Source organism: Plectropomus leopardus, chromosome 2 (genome assembly GCF_026936395.1).
Source record: "Plectropomus leopardus strain MGB_pleo_1.0 chromosome 2, ASM2693639v1, whole genome shotgun sequence".
Lineage (NCBI taxonomy): Eukaryota > Metazoa > Chordata > Actinopteri > Perciformes > Serranidae > Plectropomus > Plectropomus leopardus.
Genome location: NC_142177.1, coordinates 34355178 through 34378801, shown reverse-complemented (window position 1 = coordinate 34378801; position 23624 = coordinate 34355178). Strand labels below are relative to the sequence as shown.

The 23624-nt window shown below is 39.7% G+C and overlaps 1 protein-coding gene across 2 annotated transcripts in view; it reads left to right on the top strand.

Annotated features, from left to right (window-relative positions):
- The window catches only part of igsf21a (immunoglobin superfamily, member 21a), a 263595-nt gene that overhangs the window by 237377 nt on the left and 2594 nt on the right, over positions 1-23624 (top strand). The window contains exons 7-9 of one of the 2 annotated variants that reach the window (XM_042497548.2): positions 6519-6604; positions 13190-13382; positions 17713-17751. In XM_042497548.2, coding sequence (XP_042353482.1) covers positions 6519-6604; positions 13190-13382; positions 17713-17751 — 318 coding nt within the window. Of the gene's footprint in view, positions 1-6518; positions 6620-13189; positions 13383-17712; positions 17752-23624 lie in introns of both variants that reach the window. The other variant, XM_042497540.2, reaches the window with a different exon arrangement.

The window sequence follows — 23624 nt, the reverse complement described above, 5'->3', positions numbered from 1 at the left end:
AAAGATTAAAATCCTACTCTGGCTGTGACACTGAGCCTCAATTCTGTTGGTTCCTCCTGATACAGCTTTAAAAATAACAGAATATAGTTTCCAGCCCAGTTGCCAGAAGAAAATGACGACATTGAACATTTCTGCAAACCACATCACATATCTGTTTCATACATTTCAGACGTTTCTAAAGTGATGTGGTATATAAGCTGGCTTTGTCATGTCAAAGGAGGAGATGGTAGATGACGAGACGGCAAGGAGAGATGCCTGCAAAGATGCAGACCACTGCTCTAGACCAACAAAAAACAAAAAAAACATTTGTTTTTAATGAGACATTGCTGCCTTTCAGATGGGAATTGAAACCAAAAGCAGGTATTTTCTCCACTATAACCAAGTGGGTTTAAACCTAACCACATGTTTTCCTCTGTGTTGTTGAACCATAAAATACTCCTAAAGTTTTAATATATCTGCCACATAATAACATACAAATGTAGCATATCTGTGGTTTGCAGAAAGATACAATGTCAACATTTATTCTTGTGATTTGGTTGACTGTTTTATTTTTAAGAAAAGCTGAGTAGTTAACTAAAACAGCTGAGCGCAGTACTTTTATCATGCTGTCATCCCAACTCGTCAAATACTGTCGCCTTGTCAGTGGACATACATGTCAAATATAGTGCGTTAGGTACCCTCTTGTGTCTGTTTTGAACATTTAGGGACAGCATAGGATGCTACACATACTAGCACACTATGTTGTTATTAAAATAACTTCATTGACTTCTGGTTTCATATCGGACACAAACAGCGGGCTCACAGGTGAAACTCCGGAGTTTGTTTGACCCATCCACCACCCCTCCCATTAGCTTTATACGGACTTTCTCACTCTTTATAATACAGTAGCTGCCCGCTGCATCAAAAACTGCTGCAGCCCATTGCGTATTATACCGCCACAGAGGGTGCCATTGTGTGTTGGTGTCTGATGCAAAAAATCAGTGACAAAATGGCATTATTTGACATATTTAAATTTAAAAAATACTGCCTGACTGGTCCTTTAAACCACTTAATGACATCTGCGAGAGGAGAGGATCCAGTATCTGAAAAAGCTATTTGGCCCTAATTTAAACACCAATTGTCGAAAATGGTATTGTCACTTTTTCAAATAGGGATATATCATACCAGAAAAATCGTCTTCTAAAAAGTAATAAGTGTCACCGTCGTATCCCAAGTGGATTGAAATATAGTACATCACATGCGAGACGGAGACAGTCACATCAGTTGAAGGTATAATGGCACGAGCTGTCTCCTCCAGACAAAGTATTGCAGTAAAGATCCTAACAGCTCTTTGCCTCTTTCACATGTTGATGATAAAACAGATGACACACCCTGAGGGGAACAGGCCCCTGTGAAACTCTTGCTAAATGTCAAAGGCGCTAATATTTTGACAAGCCTTTCCTTCTGCCTTGTTTGAAGGCATTAATTTATCATTAGCTTTGTTCTTTTAAAGATGGAAGGAGCATCTGCAGACATTTTTTCCCAACACCTAAAGAAAAGAGAACAGATAATGTGCGTCTGTTGATTCTAATTAGAGCGCGCTTGAAATTCAAAGCATTCACAGACCTGCTTTTGGCTCGATCCGTCTCGGAATAGAAGAGTCTAAAAAAAGGAATAAGGTTGTAATTCAGGTCAGAGGTTATGTGCAATAAAATTTGATTTGGCTCATATCAGAGACAAAACGGCACACAGGTTTTTAGAGTAACTGAGCTTTGTTTAACTCTAATTGAATGTGTCTGTGTAAAACATCTCACCAAATTATTCCCACCACTAAAATACCATATTCATTTCTATTATGCAGCCATAACTGGGTAATTGCACCAAGTATCCATCTCACTGTATACACACACTCTCTCCTGGTGCTCTCAGGTGTGTTTGGTCAGGAAATGAAAAGGAGGTCTTTGCAGTGCCCATAAGTAATAAATCTTTCAGAGATTTAATATTACCACATGAGACAGAGCGACAGTCTGACAATCGACCAATGTTGTATTGCACCTCATGAATATTCATGAAGTGCTCCGTGCTCGCCATACAGATGGACCTGAGGCTGGCGCCAGGCCTTGGGTGTCCACAAAAAAGCTCCATGAGATCATGAGTGTGTTTTTTTTTTCCTGCACTGTATTGTATTTATGAACCAGGGTTCATATGGTCATGAAAAACCTGGAAAAGTCAGGGTATTTGCAAATAGCCATTGCCAGGCTTGGAAAAGTTATGGAATTCTGTATAACATATCCAGTGATATTTTTTTTGTTTTTACAATTTCTGGCTATAATACATGGTGTAAGGGGCCCATGGATTTGGGGGTCATGTTTACTTTAAAAATCACCAACATTTTTTTAAGAAAAAAAAAATCACTTAAAAAATTAAAAATTGGCAATTTAAAAAAAAAAAAAAAAAGACAATAAGCCTTCCAAACCAAAACTTTTTAAAGAAAAAATATATTCAATTTTCTTTTCATTAAAATTGCCAAAAATCTTGAAAGAATAAATTAGCAATGAAAAAACGTATTTTTCTTTAAAAATCACGAAAAATTGGAAAGTGAAACAATAAGGAATGTCGATGGTCATTTATGAGAACGCAAATGAAATTTATTGGTAAACATTTTATGAACCCAGATGAACATAGTGCATCTTTATAATTAAAATAGGTTCTCTGCTTTGGGTTTAGATGAGCTGAGGTGTTTATTATTCAACATCATTAGACAAGTGGTGGGATTCTCATCTCATCTAGCGTGCAGCAGTGAGACGGGATCCAGGCTACCTCACATCTCCCAGTCATTGCTTTGCCAGACCGTGATAATCAAAGAGCAGATGCTCAGTTTCAGGAAGCCGTCTGTGATCTGTGTGTGAGTGCACACGTGTGTGTGTGTGTCCGTGTATGTGTGTATGTGTGTGTATTTTTGGGGATTGGATGCATATATGTGAATGGTTATTTGTATGTAAATGTGTTGGTGTGTTTGTCTGTTTGCCAGTGCGAATATAGATTTATTATGTGTACCTAGTATGTTGTTTGTGTTCACCTGCAGCTCAGTTTCACATTCATCAATCTGCCTTATCTCCCCGCTTTGGGTCACCTAGTCTATCCGTGAATGACATTACACAGTGCAGGATTTGCCACGATAGAGCGATCCAGCAGTCAGTCAGGCCTTTAGGATTCGGTTGCATGCCTCTCCAGCATCTCTTTTTCAACAAAACCAGTCACCCAGATAATGTGATAGGTTCCTTTCAACTGCTTAAGTCTGTTGTGCAGCTGGGCAGACCTGTTGATGTCTTGGCTTGGTACTAAAGCCCACCTGATGCATGGTGCACAGTTGTTTTTCTGGAGGGTATGTTTATTCTCTGACCCATCCTGATGTGATAACAGTTCCCTCTTTCAAAGTGAAGTAGTTGGGTCTTAGGTGACGGGTCTCATGAGAGCGTGGCTCATTTCCCCTGTGAGGCCATCACCCTCGGAGATGGGCTGTGTTATGTCCATCACACTGCATGCTGCCCTAATCAAAGGTGGTGACGTAGGACACCAACTGTCACTGTTGGAGCAAATCCCAGAAATCAGCCATCATCTTCCCGGGCCATATGCCTCGCGAGCTCTATGTGACGCCATGACACCAGTATTTAAAAATACCCTTCCGTTAGTGTGTGGGCGGTGGAAGATAGTGCTTCACGTTGCCATGCCAAAACTAGCCTGTGAAATGGCATCCGTCTTCAGCATGAGATGGAACACTTAGCCATGTGTAACTGCTCACATGATGTCTCTGGTTGGGTTGCCAGTATAAATACATGGACGTTTTCCTTTTAATCTTTAAAAAAGTGACTGATTCCAACATTTTCTCTTAGATTTTGCACCATTTTACTACCGCTGTGCACTTATTTTCTGAACAAATGGACCCATTTATGCAGAATAACAAATTGTCTAGTGGTGCTGAAAGCTTTCCAGAATTGGTATATGTGCTCTTTCCACTTCAGTTTCATGCAATTTAAGTGCTTTTTTCAGTCAGAATTATTTACAGAGTTTTTCCATTCATCACGACCAAGATAAAGTTGAATTATAAAGGTATACATTTGTATTTCTCTGTTTAATAAGGAGAACAGATGTGAGAATATTACTTTTGTTAACAGTTTGTATCCCTGTAGAATTTCAGGAAGATATGAAGGTATGAAGAATTAGATACCGCCCAAGCCTAGTGAGGACGTACGTTACAATGAGTCAAATTTTACTCAAAGTTCGCACAGTTTTAAACACCGGTATCCTTGGGGAAAATCTTTTGTTTTGTTACCCATCCACCACCACAATCTGCCTTCTAACTTGACCATTTGCGGCAGCTTCCCTCTTGACCCCCCTCAGTGCATTGGTCATGTGTTTGCAGCCTTCCAAAATACACGGGTTATGCAGTATTTACTGGCTCATGATTATGTGGGATATGTACAACCTTTGGTGCAGTATTTTTTCGAGCAAAACAGTGCATGAGAACAGCCTAATCAAGAGTATTTAAACACATATAGGCCAGACCGCCTAAACCTCATCTGACTCTTTCTAGATGGATGTTCTGAGTCACATCTTTGATCCATTGGCTGTGTGATGGAGGTCTTACATCCGTCCACTGAAATAGAATCGAGCATCTGGCTAATAGTGAGAAAAAAACAAAGTCCCCCTGTAAGTGAGGAGGGAGATTGGAATCATGTGGAAGTGAGAATATACCAAAAAGTAGAAATTGTAGTAGAAGGCATGATATTACAGCCACATTTCTCAGAAATAGTGTCTAAAAAAGGGAGCCAGTTTAAGCAAGACCACAGGATATGGTAGATGGTTGCTGGGGTCTATTTACACCTGTCATGTAATAATAATAATAAGCAGAATTACTCAATTAGTCACGTAATTTCTGAAACAGCATACCATTTCTCTGAATATTTGTTAATAAATAGCAATAATCAGTACTTATGATTAATGGGGTTTAAGTGGGTTCAATTACAATACAGAAGCAATGGTATAATAAAAATAAAAAATCATTCCTTTCCTTTTAAATGTTGTTTTTTCCTTAATTTTATGCATTTTATACACTCTATTTTAGCCTTATATTTTTATTAATAATGTCAATGTTTTTTTTTATTTTATTTTATTTTTATTTGTTTTACTTTTACTAGTATTATCAAGTGGATTTTTTTTCCATGTGAAGATACATTCTATGTATTCCATTCTGATCTTTTTTTATTTTTACGTGCAGGATTTATTATGTCTTTATGTCTTTTGTGTCTCTTGATGTGAAGCACATGGTGCATGTAATTTCTTTCTTGTCAAGGATGTTGGGCTTGATTTCTTGTATGAAAGGTTTATTTAATTAGTTTCAGTCGTTAACTACACAAAAATGGCAAAAAAAAAGTAATTAAACTACTTGAATCACAATGCAAATATGAATGTAGCTGAACTATCAGTAAGCTACTATAAAATTTAAACAACTAGTTTCATAGCATGTAGTTTACTACTACCCAACACTACCCTAGATGTGATATTCACTGCATGTGCAATGCCACATACTCAATCCTGTTTACAGATATGACACTGGAACTCCTGATCCATTAGTCTGCTGCAGGCTTGTAGTCAATGGCTGCCTAAGAAAAGGCTGTGCTTCATTAGCTACAGTGGACACTTTGTTGCCAGATTAATAGCTAAATACTGAGGTCATTTATCTGTTTATTTATTTATCATTTAGTTTAACTCATTAATGAAAACAAGCAACCAGTGTGATTTATATTGAGAGTTGGGATCAAATTAATTGAAAAACTCCTGGGGTGGACTTGTACTGGTGTTATTGATAGGTTGCCCTTAGCTTGAGTCTCATTGCATGTGCTGTTCAGTTCGTTTGTCTAACATATGGAACTGCACAGCGTGCAGAGCAGTTATCTTTAGTGGGATTGTTAATCATCTCAAATCGTGCAGAACCTGCTTATACGGGCCTAATGCAGTAAACTGTGCCGTTTAGCCGTAATGAAATGACTTACCTTTTTATAACATTATGCAAATCGCTCATTTTTTATCTCAACACTACATACACAGGACAATCACCAGCCCTTCACAATCTCCGAATATTAGAATCTGCCTGCTCCCTCTCCTGCTTGCGCCCCATTGTTTTAGATGGTCCAATTGAAAGCAATCTGGGGGCTGCTGTCCACACCAAGACAAGGGAATTAGCTCTCTGAGTGTCCCTTATCTCACTTCCTCCACACTCCACCCGGTGCACTCCCATTCTCCTCTAATAATGAGTATCTACCCAATTTAGTTCTTTTTCCCTCCAAGGGGGAATAAATCCAGCACAGTCCTTCAGATGAAAGAACCTGCAGGTCCCTTGCCTCTCGCCCCGTGACCTTAATTGACAGGAAATTGTATTTGTCTCTCTCTCGCTGTGACAAAACAGGTGTCCAGCAGGATTTGCTCTCCATGCTCAGTACGATGACCTTTGTCTCTTTGTCTTTTTTTCCTCTTTTCAGCTGCTCCTAAGGGCCCTAAACTCTTCATGTCCCCCACGAGAGCAAAGGTAGGGGACACGGTGCGCATCACTGTGCAGGGATTCCAGGTAGGATCGCCTGGGGTAAGTGCATGGGGTTTTAAAGAAAATGAAGGGCCAAATTGAGCCTTGTGCATGTGTGCAATTAATCCTGTTTGTTTTTATTCTGGAGTGACCACGCTGTTAATTTAATGCTGAAAGGACATTAAATGGATGTTTATTTTAGGTCTATTTGCTTTTAGACATTTAGGTTTATTTCTCTTCAGATGTTTAGATTTTGGTTATTTAAGGTTGAAAAGTGACAGTTTAGTAGACGTGTAGTCTAAGCCTAGATGAAAGAGTTATCACAATCTGTGTATACGACAAACAGTAAGCATTTATAATGTAATTAGGGGGATATGCAGTACTTACTATTTAAAGGGGGGTTTTTTTTACGTATTTTTAATATTTTTATGATTATTTTAAAATATGTACTAAAATCTGGCTATATGTAGCTCAGAAATCCTGGTCTGTAACTATGCTAAAGCTTGGAGATGATCTTTAAATGACGTCCGTGGCTCAGTAGGTGACATACTTTCCTCAGTCGTGTCAGGTATGTATACAAAATATAAATGTTGTCAATATTTGGTTTCACATTTTAATATTTTGGTTTCAAGGTATATGACACAGCAATTGTCAGTTACTGTTTGTACACAATGTCACCAGCAAAGTCAAAGTTAAAACAAACCCGAGATTCAGTCCACTTGGCAATTCACCTCTCTATATTTGTGTTTTATTAACGCCGTGGCCATGATTTTTCGTAGCCACTTGTACAGGCATGCTACATAAAGGCTCAGACATAATTTCCGTGTCCAGCTGTGGTCACACGGACACACACGTGTTTCTGTTCATAATACAAATGACGGTTCATGTCAGCCAATGACACTAAACAGGAGGGCTGGGAGGTGAGTTTACCGTCCTCCTCCTGCCAATGTCGGATGAAACTGTGACTAAGAAGCCGCTGCTGGGACTGGAATGAATGTCTGTCAAATATCCCACTTAAAACTAACTTCACCGTGGTGCAGTTTTGGACTGGAATGGAGTGTGGAACAGGAGACTTGAGCATGTGCACCTGGCAAGCTTGCTATGCATACAGTCCACACGGTCACATAAAAAATGGGCTGCACACAGATGTGCATATAGGGTCCATACGGGCCCTCGCTGACGCTGGTGGATGACAACATTTACGTCACACTGACCAAAACGGACCCTCACCGACACACGGATGTGGGAATTGTGAATTAGCCATCCGTTTTGCAGATAAATGCACTGCAGCATACTTCAAATGTGCATGGATAGATCACTGAATGGGCCTACCAGGCACAGGCCCAGAGGCCCAAAGTGTCAGAGGCCCCCCTGGCCTTCATCTACAAAATGTGACTCAAATCAGCACGTACTTATCAGAAAAAGGAAACCCAGAGATACAAAAAAAAAACCCTAGAGAGATGCAGATGAATTGCAAAGAGCAACAAAATAACCACAAACTACTACAAAGAGACACAAAACAACCATAAGGAAACACAAAATAACAACAGACACAAATGACCAAAATTTACACAAAGTGAGTTGAAGAGATACAAAGTTGCCTCAGTAAGACACAAAATTATTTCAAAGACACACAAAACAACCACAAGGAGTCTCAAAATGACCACAAAAAGGTACATAACTACGACAGAGAGATGCAAAACCACCACAAAGTCTGTGTGTCTTCATCCTATGTTGGAGGTGGTTGGGCCTTTTGCATTTCTGAGCTCATGGGCCTTTTGTTTCATAATCTGCCAATGCTAGTTGGTCATAAGTGATGACTAAAAGGAAATATTCAAGTCTATGCATTGTTTTTTTGGGAAAATCGTGCATAGTATTCCTTTAAGTATAGAAACTGTAAAATTCAGACTCTTTTATTTTTGTACTGCTTTCCTGTAGCACAACCCTAGGCAATGAAATTCTAAACTAAAATGAAGAGACTAAAGGAGATTGATTTGTTTATGAAAGACTTAAGTCTATCCGATGTCCGTGTCTATCAGTCTTAGCCAACATTCAGCCATGCTACGCTCGTCGGTGTAATTTTTGCAGCTTTCAGTCTTCCTGCTCCATAATCCCAAAGAAAGAGCTAAAGGTTCAAGCAAAGAGATTGTTTTGTGTCACTGTCATCCCCTGCCAAAAAAAGACCATGTCCCCAGTGTGAATGGCTTGTGGATGGTCCTGATCTTTTTGACAGGAATGACACATCGAAGCCAGGCAGCTGGAGTCAGTCAGGTGAAGAGGACCTGCTAATGGCCCACAGCACAAATCGCCTTTGTTACATCTCGGTCACTGCTTCAGGAATCTCTAGGAGTCATAAGTCAGATTTGTTATTTGATTTTTATTTCAATCTTCTGAGAGATTTCCTCTGTAAAATTAAGGTTCTGTATTGTTTGTGGTTCAGTGCACCGAGCTATTGACTGAACAGACTTGTACATGTGTTTGTGCCTGCCCAATGACCTCGGGATTCTTTTAAAGTTTTTCTTTGAACAGTGTTAAGATTGGTTATTATAAACAGGCTTGACTGTGGCATGCAGCCAGTCGGGCCCTTCGGCAGCATGGGCATCAGCGCATGCAGACTGATCAGAAAGCAAATTTCCCTTATCCTTCACTGGAACTGGGCTTTAGGGTTTCACAAGTAGATAAGATTGTGTGTCAAGACTGATAATTTTTCCTTCCGCCTCTCCGATAAAATGAGATGCCAGTTTCCCCGCTGGTTTATTGTCTTAGGAATTCATTATGGATGATCATCCTATAGCATGATTTTTACTTTGTCTTTCTCTTTCATATTGCTTTATGTATGAGATTAAGTAGGACTTTGGTGGTTTCAGCTGCACAGTCCCTGGGTGTTTTTTATTTGGACTTTATGCTCTCAGGATTATGATTTGTCAAGAAGGTTTGACTTAAACTCTTTTAGTGTTTTTTTTTTTATTTCTTATCTTTATGTGACCTTTTCCCAAGAGCCCAAATCTATCTACTGACTCATTTAACCTCTGTTGTGATTTAAATGCAGACCCTGGAGAACTGTTTTATTAAAATTTATTTTGAAATGTTAGATAATTCACAACTACTTCAGTAGTTCACTTCAAACTGTCAAGGGCACTTTAACACCAAGCATGATTAGAGCATTTTATCTGAACTCTGAAGTGTTTGGTTTGTTTGAGCATGTTAAAATGACATCTTTTGAACTTGGGCGTACGCCAACCAAATGCACCAACATTGCTTGCTCTGTGTCTTAGGGTGAAATTCCAAAATGTGCACTTTTTGAGTCAACGGAGAGGCATTTTGACATCTTATTATGGGGGGTCGCTTGTATTAGAGGACCACAAAGAAATATATAGCTGGGATTGATTTTCATATTTCGCTGTTTCATATAGAACTCTTAACTGGTATAAACAGTGTCTAGGTAAAGTTACACAAGCTGGATTCTTTGGCTTTTTTTTTTCCTTACTGTTTTGTTAATGTGCTCAAAAACAGCTCTTTCTGAGTGCATGCACCTCTGCAACCAAGCTGTACTTGAGCAGAGTGAAACAAAATGAACTCAGGAGGAAACATTTCCTTTACAGTTTGTTATAGCACCTGACGAAACTTGATTGAACCTACTTCATTCACTGTGTTTGGCACAAAAGATGAGGTCACAATATTGATTTCTAAAAAAAATTGCTGAGGTTGGACCTTCAGTCTTTTGAATTGCTAATTACTTCAGTAATACATCCTTCTGTTTTGCCATCAAGTACTTCTGATGTCCTAATAAGGTACTATTTCCTTCAACATAAAGCTATTGTGCTTGAAACTTTTTTACACTGAAAGCCTGCTCTAACAAAATGTATTTCAGGGACTTTTATTCCAAAGGTGCATCAAACAAATAGCATAGAAAATATCTAGTTTTCCTGTATATTGTGTGTTGGCAAACTTGTCTACTTATCCAATAGTGGACCACGGAGTGGATATTTTGGAGGCCAAATGCCATGCCAAAAGCATGTCTAAAACCATGTCTAAATGTATTTTTATTTTTATCTAAGAGGGGCGCTACAAGTGTGTAGCCTAAGTTTGAAAAGTTCAAACTCCCCCTACAGGCTGGAGTGGGTACTTTAAACAGCTCACTAATGCAACTGGGTTTTTTTTCCCACACACCTCCACTGTGTGAATGGCTTGCATCCCTAAGCAGGCTTTCAGGCTAGAGTCGGGCTACTTAACAGGCAGATTGAAACTAAATCAACCCCATTGTTTTAAACTTGAACTTTTAATATTTTCTTGTTAAAATTGAAATAGTGAGAAATAAAATGGTCAGCAAAATACATGTAACATCATCATTTTACTAGACCTTTAAACTTCTTCAGTCCCTATAAATGTCCCTGACTGAAAGAGTTTTAAAATGTGTTTTTAAGCTGCTTGTATAGAAATGTGGTTTTATTTGTTGTCACACATCACATAGAAATAGCCACACTCTTACTGTACATGAAAGTAATAGAAAAAACACCCCACTATGAACAGTTTTTTGAATAATTCTACAGAAAAAAAGAGTTCATTTGTAATATCTTCAGCACTTAGCCATCATATTACAAAAATTACGATTTGCAGAGCAGTTAGTGGAGTATGTCACAGTTTTAACCAGCAGAGTTTGAACTAAATCAAAATGTAATAGTTTTCATTAAATTAATATTCGTTTTGCACTTGTTTTTGCTGACATAGTTAACATATCAGCTGTTAGACATTAAGCAGCTTTTATGTGGAGCACACTTATGCTTTTATCAAACATGATGATATATAGTAGAAGTATTTGGTTTGAACAAATGTGAACATGTTTGGGCATTAAATACTAGTTGTATTTGGGTGTTTATGTGATTTTAAATGGAGTTAAATTTGAAACTTTAGATGTTGGAAAAGATGCTCGTTCTTTTTTTTTTTTTTAAGGATTTGCTGGCAGATGTTATGTATTTTATTAATTTTTAAGTATTTACCAAATGCTAAATCTGTGAAGGCAGGAAGCATGGTAAATACAGTGTGTTCTTATCCAAAAAAAAGTTTTGAAGGCAGGTGTTATGTTGTCAGAAAAGAAGAAGAATGGTCCTTATTAGCAGCCCACGCAGTATCTGCACATGCAGAATAGTGGAGGCACATCCACAGATTTTCCAAAGATTCAAGAAAATGTCAGTATTCACTGTCTGTCACTTTTCAAGCAAAAAACACTCAGACACCTACTTTTCATTAAAAAAAAATCCTCACTGTAAATTGTAAACAAAAAAATGCAAACTCCATTTAGGTCTGTGTATTAGAGAAAGAAAAATTAAAGTTATTTTACACATTTCACTAACATGAAAATAGACATGAGTAAGTCTTACATGCTCAACAACAACAAAGTCTAGTCCATGCATGATTCAAAACACCCCTTGAGACAGTGGGAAGATTTTTCTCCTGACTCAAGAAATTAAGTTATTTAGGTCAAAAACAAATGAGTGTAGTCCCAAATAAAAGTCATACTCCACCAATCTAAACATGCCACACATAGACAAAATGTGAATAACCAAAACAAAATATTCAAAATAAGATATAATTTTGGAATATATTGTAAAAAAAACATCTTTGTGCTGTATGATTAGCCCATTATGTGATGATATAGATGTATTTTCTGATAGCAAAGTTCTTGATAAGTGTATGATAATGCTGCATGTAGTCAAGTAACAAATTATTTACGGATAAAACAATGAATTTATTCATAATGAAGTTAAAGTGGCTGTGATTATTTTCAAAATAATTTTTATGTCACAATGACGTTTAATGTTAAAAACAATATATTCTAACGGTCCATTTTTGAAAGACTTCAAATAAAGTTTCATTTATGTCCATGGTCAGTATGTCCTGACCAACGCAGTTCCATCAAAGTTGTGAAGGCCCCCTCTTTGATAGCTAGACATGGGCCGAGATTGCTTTTAAATTCAGTTTTGCACTAATATTATGACAAAAAACCCACCTCAGGTATTTTGTGAATATGTGTATATCCTTTTTTAATTATAAGAAGTAGTGTTCCCCAATTTGTCTGTGTCAAATCATAGTCCACTGTTGGTAATGTTGGTGAGTTTGTGTGTGTGCACACGTACGTGTGTGTGTGTGTGTGTCAGAGTCAGAGAGGGATTGTGGTGTGAGAATGAAGAACAAGAAGCAAAAGCTCATACTGCAGAAGTGGAATTGTACAAGAGATTCACCCTCTTACCGTGTCCTCTTATTATCTATGAACATGTCAACCCATTGATATGAATGAGATACTGCTTTATGGAGGGTTATATTTTTAAATTGGAAATGGGGGGGGGGGGTTGTTCTCTGGAGGGTTCAAAAATGCGAGGAGAAAAAACTGTTGTAAAGTGAAGTGTTGATTATTAATGCATGTTGTTAACTTGCCATTGCATTAAGGGGAAAATTGGAGCTTGTATTATTCATGTATCCTTTGCTCTTAATCTCTTGGCTGAGACTCACAGCCGTTCTCTGCACCACCCTCTCACCCTCCTTTTCTCTCTTCCCCGCTGTCTCTTTTTTCCCTCTCCTCTCCATTCCTTTATTTTCCCCTCTCTATCCCATGTGGGTGTTTGGTGTTGATAGAATGAGGTGTTCCCCGAGCCCCTCTTCACCTGGACACGAGTGGGGGGCCGCCTGCTGGATGGCAGCACCGAGCGAGAGGGGAAGGAGCTGATTCTGGAGAGAGTGCCAGCCGAGCTCAATGGCTCCATGTATCGCTGCACGGCCCAGAATCCTCTGGGCTCAACGGATACGCACACTCGCCTCATAGTCTTTGGTATGTGCGCTCGTTTCCGCAACACGCCCTGGCCCCGTTCTGGAGTGGCTACTACACCAGCAGTTAAACTGAAATCACATTTAAGTTTGATTAATTATTTAAAAGATGATGAATATGAAACATTTTTTTGTGACTGTAGAACTTGAGCCCAGAAGAATTATCTGGAACACTTATACAATTGCGCAGTTAAATGTCATAGAAAATTACATAATTCTACAAAATCCATTTTATGTATCTACAGTATCTTTGAAAAATACTTAAGAGATTTATGTGACCGCTTTTAGGTATTAATCATTAATGCAGCTAAGTGTGTGATTAATAAGAGATTGTATTCCTAATTGGCTCAACAACACATTCTTTTTAAGGCTGCACTTGGTGGGGGATAACTATTCTCTAGCGAGAGATTTAGTCACTATTCCATCAATGACATGTCTTGTACTGCTTTTACTTAAACCCCAACAGCCAACAGTGGCATCAAAGGCCCATGACGATATCAAAGGACCTTTTGTTGTTGACAGTGTTAGAAAAGCACTTTGTTCAATGGCCAAACTAAGGTAACATGCTCATTGGAACCTGGAAGTAGTTCATTTACTGGTGTTGATGTGGGAGCTGGATTGCTTACAGGCTCTATTATAACTGTGTGCCTTGCTCCTCTGGATCTGTTTACTTTGGACACTGTTGGAAGAACTGGGATCTGCCACTCTGAGCCTCATCAGAAAGCTTTATCATTGATAAGGAGTTCCAAACAAATACTACTATAGCTAAATCGGTGTTGGCTTCTTTAGCGCTTTTCAACAAAGTGATGTTTTTTTTAAATGTTGGTCTCACGTTTGAATAAGCCCCCAAGTCCCTTCACATTGTCAGTCACACAAGACTTCAGTCAGACTTGAAAGACTTCACATTAACGGACAGGCCACAGCACACACAGTGTGAAATATGCAGACATTATTTGTATAAATTAGGCATCAGGGGCCTCATTACAGAAAATTTCAGAACAGCTTGCTGTGTCTTAAGTTTCAAAAATAGGAAAAATCCTACCTTCTTATCACAGGAGCAATTCCTAAACTCACGGCTATGTCCAAGCCTACCGCAGACTTCCTGTCTTGTTGAAGAGCTGCATTCTTCCAGCTTAAACTTTAATGGTTTAAATTACCTAAGGACTGTGTAATGAAAACATGGGGACGTCTGCTCAGTTTCTTCCTCTCATTTTAATGTCCTCTTCATCAACAGGACAACAACTCAACTCAACCGAAGACACACAAAGCATCTTTCCATATATCACTCTGCAGAAGGTGCACCACATCACGTAGTTCCCTAATTTAACTTAAGGCAAGAGTAACTTAAAACAATATATGTATTTAGTATAATTGAAATGAACTTATTTGTCTAAATAAATCAGAATGAAATAATTTGTCTAAATAAATCAGAATGAAAATTATCTACCAAATAAAATAAAACTTCACAAAATAAATCTCATCCTACATTCTTTCCCTTCTTCAAATGAAATGTCCTCATTTCAAAATCCCATTAAAAATAATTCTCACCTCACAGTATCATATGAAATCCTGATTTTAAATTGGCCCTTGTCCTGTCATGCCTTTATCTTTTAATTTGAATGTAATGGTTGTTCACTGGAGATGGACAGGCCATAATAGTAACAGATGTCACTTGTCACTGGGTAGCTAACTTGTTATCATGAACAAAATAAGGCAGCTGTTCAGTTCTGGCTACGTGGAGTTGGAGGCACTTATCTTGTCGGTGGAGGAAATGAGTTATTAGGTAGTTATTATTATGACATTTAGGACAGAGGGTATGCAGTCTTGATTTAGGATTCCTAGATTCAGAATTCCCAAAATTAGGACTGTACTGCAATACCTAAATCAGTCTCCTAAGAAAAGATTGATTTTTTTTTTCTCCTACATGCAGCTCGGAAAACATTTTTCTGTAATTTCTAAATGTCATTCTAAACTGAGACAAGAAAGGAGCTTAGACTTAAGACGTTTCTGTAATGAGGCCCAACATTTCTCAATTTTTGGGTTTCCACCAAAGCAGCAACCTATTGGGCTGAAAAATGAAGCCAACACGAAATGCAAAAAAAGTGCTGTCCCTCGAACGCCACAAAAGCAAGTTAATCCCCATAGACCCCCATGTTAAAATGCCCAACTTTACAGCAGCAATGAATGCATTTACAGTCTGATACACAAAAAAAAACACTAACGTAAGCATTCATGACAACTGTACTGAGGTTGAATTTCTATATAACTCATCGGTTTAAATTTTATGAAAGCATAACATTACCTGTGATTAAGGGCATGTCCACTTTGAGTGACAAACTGTCTGCAAGACATCACTACAGACAAACCCAAGGCTTCAAAACATCCAGTCCACAAACTAACAGGTGACGTCATGGGGGCTGTGTTCATTATTTTTATACAGTTTATTGTTTCCACAAGTGAAAAATGCAGACATGAGCCTCCCTTGCACTCACAATCATCATTAATTATGGCTTTAACCATGAAATAAGTTTCAAAATTCACCATTGATGCAGACTGTAAGAGCACTGAGAACACTTCCTCCTTGGTGTCATTATTTTCTACTGTTGTCCTTCAGCCATACTGCTAATCCTTTCTGCATAGCAGATGCAAAATATCGTGCAAGCATTGCAGCTCTATCCATAATGGCTCTGTCATGTTGGAATAGAGCCATTTTAAAAACATTACGTAACAGAGACCTATGTCTGAAAGCCCAGAAGACATTTCTATATATAGATAAAGATGAACAATGTTACACATTCCATGGCTGAAAAGAGCTTTTGACACTTGCACTACACACAAGTCAAGTCACGTAAGACACACAGGAGAATTTTTTTTTTTTCAAAATGTAGAAATGTGTGTTGCATGCACACGCCTGCACTTCAGCCCTGGAGTGTCCTATTAACGTAAATCAGGTCGACACCATTTTCCTACTTCATCGCGTCTGATACAAAGAATATTGTATCCATCTTTCCTTTTTTTTTAAAAAAAATCCTCTGCCTGAAACGCTCCTGTGAACAGGGTTTAAAGTATGTCACAAATGTACAAATTACTGGGCGGGCCTAATAAGAACCCACTTTTTGGGGAAAGTGCCACTTTAGAGAGGTGTTACCTTGGGAGGCGTTTTGCTACGAAGAGCACTAATGTCTATTTAACACCCTGATGCACCCTCAGGTGTCATCGGCTACGTGCCTAGTATGGCCCATCTGTCTGCCTGCTCCTTGTAGATTGCTTCCACTCACGCTTAGGGGAAGTAAATGGTGATTAAGTGACCTTGGCACCGTCCCCCGTGGCCTTGAGATGAGACACTTCTCTCGCTACCGGGGGGTGAAGGGATGGAAGTATTTGGGGGCTCTGCTCGCTTGGCAAAGCTTTCAATATAAATCATCAGGAATAATAGCGTATAATGACGGCGTGGTATAGAGACTCCGCTGATGACGGGCAGCACTCACGTCTTGATGATGTACATCTTTAGCCACCCTCAGTGATAATACCCTCTGAGATTACTGTGAAGTGAGTCAGCACCGAGGAGCCGGGCAGTGACACAGACACACACACACACACACACACGCACGCAGACAACTAAACTGCACACACATGCGGAAACACACAGATATGTATGCTTATGCAAATTCGCAGGGGCAGGCAAACAGAAGCGTGCATATGCAGCGCACACACACTAATTTCCCCGCGCCTCTCAGAGGAGCTGCTATGTTAATGTGGTTGCAGCGAGACCAGAAGAGCTTCACACTGAGCCGTGTATGTAGCTTCCACCTGCTCGTATGCCGAGTCAAAAAATAGCTCACAAAGTGGAATTTAGGCGTGTTGCTAATACTCGGCAAGCCCTCTTGCTTCTTCCTTTGCAATTATTTTATCCCTCCCGAGAACTCTGAAAAAACACTGTCAGGGTGTACTGTGCAGGGTAGACATTGGCGTTGCTTATTAAAGGTGGAGTCAATTTCTCCAAACGTCTTTCTCAGACTGTCTGGCCACAGCTGCAGTCGCCGGGTCTCACTGCTGCTAAAAGTGTTCTGGTTCTGGTGCGGCGCCCCGTGTTCCCAGTTCCATTAACAGGCCCAGCGTTTCTCACTGGGGAGGTGCCATTTAACATGTGCTTCAGGAACTCTGGAGTTCAGCTTCATTAGAAAGCCACAACCTCTGTCAGAGATGACTATTTTTTCTCTTTATCTCTGTCTTTCTCCTTCTCCGCTTATTAAACCCCCCCCTTCACTGCAGCCTCTCAGTAACGGCAACATGTTTTGATCATCTCACAGATCTTTCTTCTTTGTTTCCAACAGAAAATCCAAGCATGATGAAAAACACACAGAATCAGAACAGTAAGTACTTCTGCCACAGAAATGATTAGCTTTGTGTGTTTCATTATAATGCATCTCATTATTCCCACTGTATCGCTTGATCATCACATTTCCAGAGACCGCTGAGTGTAACATGAGAACAGAATGTGACACTGCAGTCTGCTCGCTCGGAAAATGTGCGCCGGGATGTGATCAGAGAGGCAAATTTCTTTGCAAGACAGTGGTTTCGATGTTCAAAGTATTGACAGGTGGATGTTTCTCATTCTGTCCTCAATGCTTTTTCCCGGATAGACTGCGAGAGAGTGATTCAGTCAGGATTAATCTTCGCCGATGTTCAGCGGCAAGCGAGCAACAAGCCTCTCCCAATGACTAACCGAGCCTGTCACTTTTGGTTGAGTGCAAGATTATTGGTGTTTCATATGTGCAGCAGTGGCTCATTTGCGGCTTCTGAGATTATCATATGTAAAGATGAGGGATTGTCAGGCGAAGCCGCAGGGCTGTGACAACAACCTTTCCATCTCTCCCCTTTTTCTGCCACTCCCTCTCTCTTTCTACTTCAATCTCTCTGCCTGTCTCTCCTCTCCTCCACTGACTTTTCAGACTCGCTTTCTGTCTCCCACTGCCAGCCTCTCTTTCATCCATTTCTGGTTGCCTTTTCTCTTTTTTCACCATCCTTATTTCCCTCTCCTTCCCTCACTTATTCTGTCTCTCCCCCTTCCATCATATTTACATTTCCAGCTTTTGTCTTCAGCCTCATCCACTCTCTCTGATTTTGATGCAGACGCGCAGGCCTTATGGTCACTGCGGATTATGTTCTTGTGGATAAACAGATCCAATTCTGGCTAAACAGCCACCAAGACTGAAATCAGAGTGTGACCCCACAGAGTTTAGGTTCAGGGGTAAGAATAACTAAATGAACCTTTTGAGAGGAGACTCTTTAACTGCTGATGGAAATTAGCTTATAAAAGCAAGACTTCTCCGAGCTCGATAAACAGAAATAAAACAGTATAACCGAGTGTTGCCTTAGTGAGTTCTAAAACCTAGAAATGATTTAGCATTTTTGCTCTGCTGGTACCCTCGTTTGAGGTCACTAATCTTTTAGAGAGGTTTTTGGTTAGATGGTTAAAATATGGTCTGTGGTTAACACAAGCTTAAGAGACTTTCGTGCTTTGTTCTACGACATAAAATGGTTTATAAATGCTGCACTCATGAATTTTCAAGCTTTGTGTCTTAGTGGTCCAGCGTGAGGGATTTAGTGGCATCTAGTGGTGACGTTGCAGAACTGAAACTTCTCTATGCTAAATTTGTAATGAAAACATAAATATGAATAATATATGCAGCTTATTTCAATAGATGTCCCTAAATCCTACACACTGGACCTTAAGAAAAGGCAGTGGTTGAAATGTGGCTAAATGAGACGACTGAGTGTCATCACACATAGCACGGCTTTACAGGGTTGCTGCAGTGGGGACGATGAAGTCAGCGTTTTATTTCTGGCTATAGCATTTTAGGTTTGCAAATAAACGTTTGGTGGCCTACTAGAATAATGACAGAGCTTGCCTTTTCAGTCCACTAGATACATTTTGCTGCAATAGAATTTGCCGAAGTGGTATGAACAGACTGAAGACTTTATCTTAATGTATAAAACAAATGTTGACAAAGTTTCCGTTCAGGTTACAATTTGTAGTTGAAAAAAAGGCAATAAATGCCAAGACAGCAGATGGAATAGTTACCAACTGAAACCTTTTACTTAAATAAAGCATGCAGTTAGACTCACGCATGTCTGTCCACTTTCTATAATCAGATAGCAAGTTCACGATCTGTAAGACTAACCCTCCTATTTATTGATTTATTTTGGTTTCTTGATTTAAATAGACATTTAATCTTTTTTTGTTTTGTTTTTTAGTTGCTGTTGTTGCTATTGTTTTGCTTTTGTTGCTGTTTGATTTATTTTTGGTTCTTGCTTGAGTTTGCATGGGTTGCATAAGGTACCAACTGTTGTTGTACTGTCTGATTTTCATTTGTGCTTGTAAATAATTAAAAAATAGAAAGAAATAGAAAAAAATAGAATTGCCACAATATGTGTATTGAATTAAGTATCAGTGAAATATCATATCGTTCGGCCTCTGGTGATTCCAAATTATATTACATGTAGCTTCAAACATGTAGCTGTTTGTTTGTCTTGATTATTCTGCTGAACCAAACATGTATGTATCAAAAACTTTTGTTTGCCACAGAGCTTAATATCAACATTAATCTACAATCCAATAAAAAAAAACATTTTGGCTTTTTGTTGAGTGAACCAGGGCGATGTTAACAAAAAAAAAACGTAATTGGTAGCATGTCTTGGTCAGATGACATTCGTGTACATTTAATAGTTATTAGAGAAAGAATCCTCTGAATGTTACTCTGAAAAATACATCAGTAATGTGCAATAGTTGTAACTTCTGTGCCATTAACTACGAATCAGTAAAACACCAGTATTGTTATAGTTTTTGAGCTGCTCCTGATGAACTGGAAAAATAATCTGAATTGTATAATTTCATAGTGCACAATCCCTCGTGCATGTGTGTGACGCCCATGTTTGTCCCTGCATACAGTGTGAACAGCTTCCCCGAGCAGATGGCACGCAGAGCTGTCTTTAAGCTGAACCGCCCCAGTCAGACGAGATTCGAACAGTCTTGTAGTCTGACACTGGCTTCACTCGTTTTCTCGCTTTCCCCGTTTCCCACTTCAAAAACATCTCATCATGTGTCTCTCGTCCTCTCTCACTCTCAATTTCTCTGTCTCTCTTCCTTTTGGTCTTTGTTTTCCTCCTCTCTGCTCCCCCACCTCTCCATCTCTGCTAGTCGTAGGGATGCAAATCTGAATATGCAAATGCTATGGTAAGCGCAGGAGCAGGTGTGTCACAGCAAGGACAGAATCAGGTCAGCATGGACGCGCAGACATGCCTTGCATGCAAGTCAAATTGGTGTACAACATGGCCCCAAGAGGTCACCGCACACGTGCCTGATCGCTTAATGGCTGAATACCCAACTCCTCGTCTGGTGCGAGCGGGAAGGACCACCTCTGTCAGTCAGTCAGGGCCGCGGCCGATGAGAAAAGCACGCTTCCCATGAGGGGTTGTATTCATTCATCTTTGTCAGAGCTCCACTCTCCCAGACATCTCGTCAAGCCGTACTGTATGGCAATGAACTGACTTCAAGAGATGAGTGAAATTGAGGACAAAAATGTGACATGTTTTCTGTCGCATAATACTGTACCTGCCAGCCAAGGCTGGGGGAAGTATTAAAAGTTTGGGCTTTTTTTTTACGTTATTATGGGCAATGCATCATCTCAGCTGAGAGGCGGCTGTGCAATCATACAGAGAAATTCATTACGACTAACAAAGTCTCAACTGATGGACTTTGCATTCATTGACTCAAAAATACCATAAAAGCCAGGATCCATAATCAAGTAATCTGCATTTTAATTTTTTTGGCAGACATGCTACATCTGTCACCATGAAAAATTCTATTTCAAATCCTCTTTCAGAGCAGAGGTCAGATCAGAGACAGGAACCAGGCTGGTAGGAGTGCAAACAGATGTGTCTTAGCTGCAGTCAGAAATATCAAGTAGGTTTGCAAAGGCAGCAAACTTGACTTTAAGTCGTGTAGTCATATGCAAAAAGAACGCATTGTGTTTTAAGGTCCAGCACAACTGAGGTAGAGTCATCCTTTATTAAAAAGAGCACGTTGCCTCTGAAATCAGTCCCAGTTCAGATTCAGGTTGGCAGAAACGCACTGAGGTCTGAGCCAAAAACTGAAGGCAAACAGATGGCTGGGCGACTTGCATCTCTGATTGTAGACTGGAAGGGGACCTCAGATGATGATCTTACGGTTGGATGAGCCCATTACAAAATGAGATGAAGTACTTATTGAGAAGATCCAGTTGTTATTGTCTTATGTTATATGACTTCAGTTGAATATGCTGTGTGTATAATGTTAGATTATAGAGTTCTGAGGAGATTTACACTCATTAGAGTCGTCATGAAGCCTTGATAGTTCAATTTAAACAGACCTGGCAAACATATGATCACATCGTTTATGATCATAATACAATCAACATTTCTCAGCAGATGATATTTTATCATCTAGACTCACTAGATGCTGCCAGATCAAATTTGGACTCGAATGAGTCTAGCCACACCCCAATGTGCTTGTTTGTGATTGTTGTTGTAGCCGAAATCTTGGCACAATGTGAGCAAGCTGTACATTATGTCAGCAAAGCCACACCCGTAGTCAGTCAAAACTTATTTCCCACAGCAGCTCCGGTTCCATTGTCCTCTCTGTTAGGTATCCGTGAGGGAGCTGCACAAAACAATAGCAGCATAAAACTCTGCTTATCTCTCCTCTATAATCTAGTCTCCCTGCTGTGGGTCTGAGAACAGCAAGTGCACAGCATAAAAATAAAAACATCATTTCTCATAGCTCCATTTTTATCAGAGGACTCTTCAAATATTGAGGAAGAAAGAGTGTTTGTCTGAACTGCACCAAAGGCCATGTAAGGTTATGCAGCTCATTCTCAGTCCGAAGCTGTCAAATACAGCCGCTTTTGCAGTGATTTGGTCGTAACATCCTGATGTCAAGAGTCACCTTTCGCGGCTGTATGATCCGCCACTGGCCTGTGTCTACTAAAAGCGTGGCCGGACAAATGGTTGCGGTGTTACGATACCCCGCCAGATGGTCAGACAGCACCTGCCTTGGCAGCATGATACACAAACTGCTGGTATCAGTTGAGAGCCTGGCCAGACAGAACCCGTTACGTCTGCATTATATGCTGCTGGATGACGGCAAAATATACGGAGCACAGGGGTCCATATGGGGCAGGCAGATCAAGGACTTTTATGTGGGAGTCCTGTGTTCGCTTCCCGTCTTAAATTTTTTTTTCTACACCTTACCATGTGCCTCTTTTGCCAAAACCCAGCCATCTGTGACTTTGTTGCCTAACCCTAACCATATGTGTGTTGATGTCCCTGTGTTGGTTGCCATGTGCTTTTGTTGCCTAAACATAACAATGTGGTTTTGTAGCGTAATCTAACTATGTGCTTTTGTTGACATCCTGTTGTCGGTAACGACATCCTGGAGCGTCAACAGCAGACTCAAGGATACCTAGAGCATAATATGTAGACACGGAAGTCCAATGACAAAGCGGCGATATGTGATGACTTGGGATGAGAATGTGTTGGGATATGTTGGCGCTGTGGTAGCCTAAACACGAATCCTGTGACCACTTTATGTGTCCACCATCTTGTTGTGGCACTGCCTATGACAAGTTGCAGTATCTGCTATGATCTCAGCTAATTGATGACAAACTTTTGCATAGATTGTTGACATTGTTGGTGTCTGCCAAATAACAATGGAGTTTTCAAGGTAAAAAAAAAAAAATCACTCCTACTAAACATCGAGCTGCCAGTGTTCGGTTTAATGACCATGTTAATAGGTGACTGCACGCCGAACGGTACATGCTTGCTTGGAGTAACTTCTGTAATTGGTTGGCATAGAAAATAAATAGATAAATATGTATTTAAGTTGACTGAAGGAAAAATGAAGCATTTTACGTGGACACAGTTCTGTTCATGTTTTCAACAGCTTCAACAACGACACCAGAGACAACAGTTAACACACTCATTAAACCAAAGCATCAGAAAACATTGTACATGTTCTGTTTGTAATGCCGACCAAATGATGTTTAATTTGTACATAGCTCTAATTAGGGTAACTATATCAGGGTGTCCCACATATTTATTTGTGGCAGCCCGCAACTATTAAAACATCTTGAGCTGGACCGTTCATCAGGAGTGCTGCTGAAATATATATACAGTTCAGTTATTCAGTGCACTAAACTCGCATAGA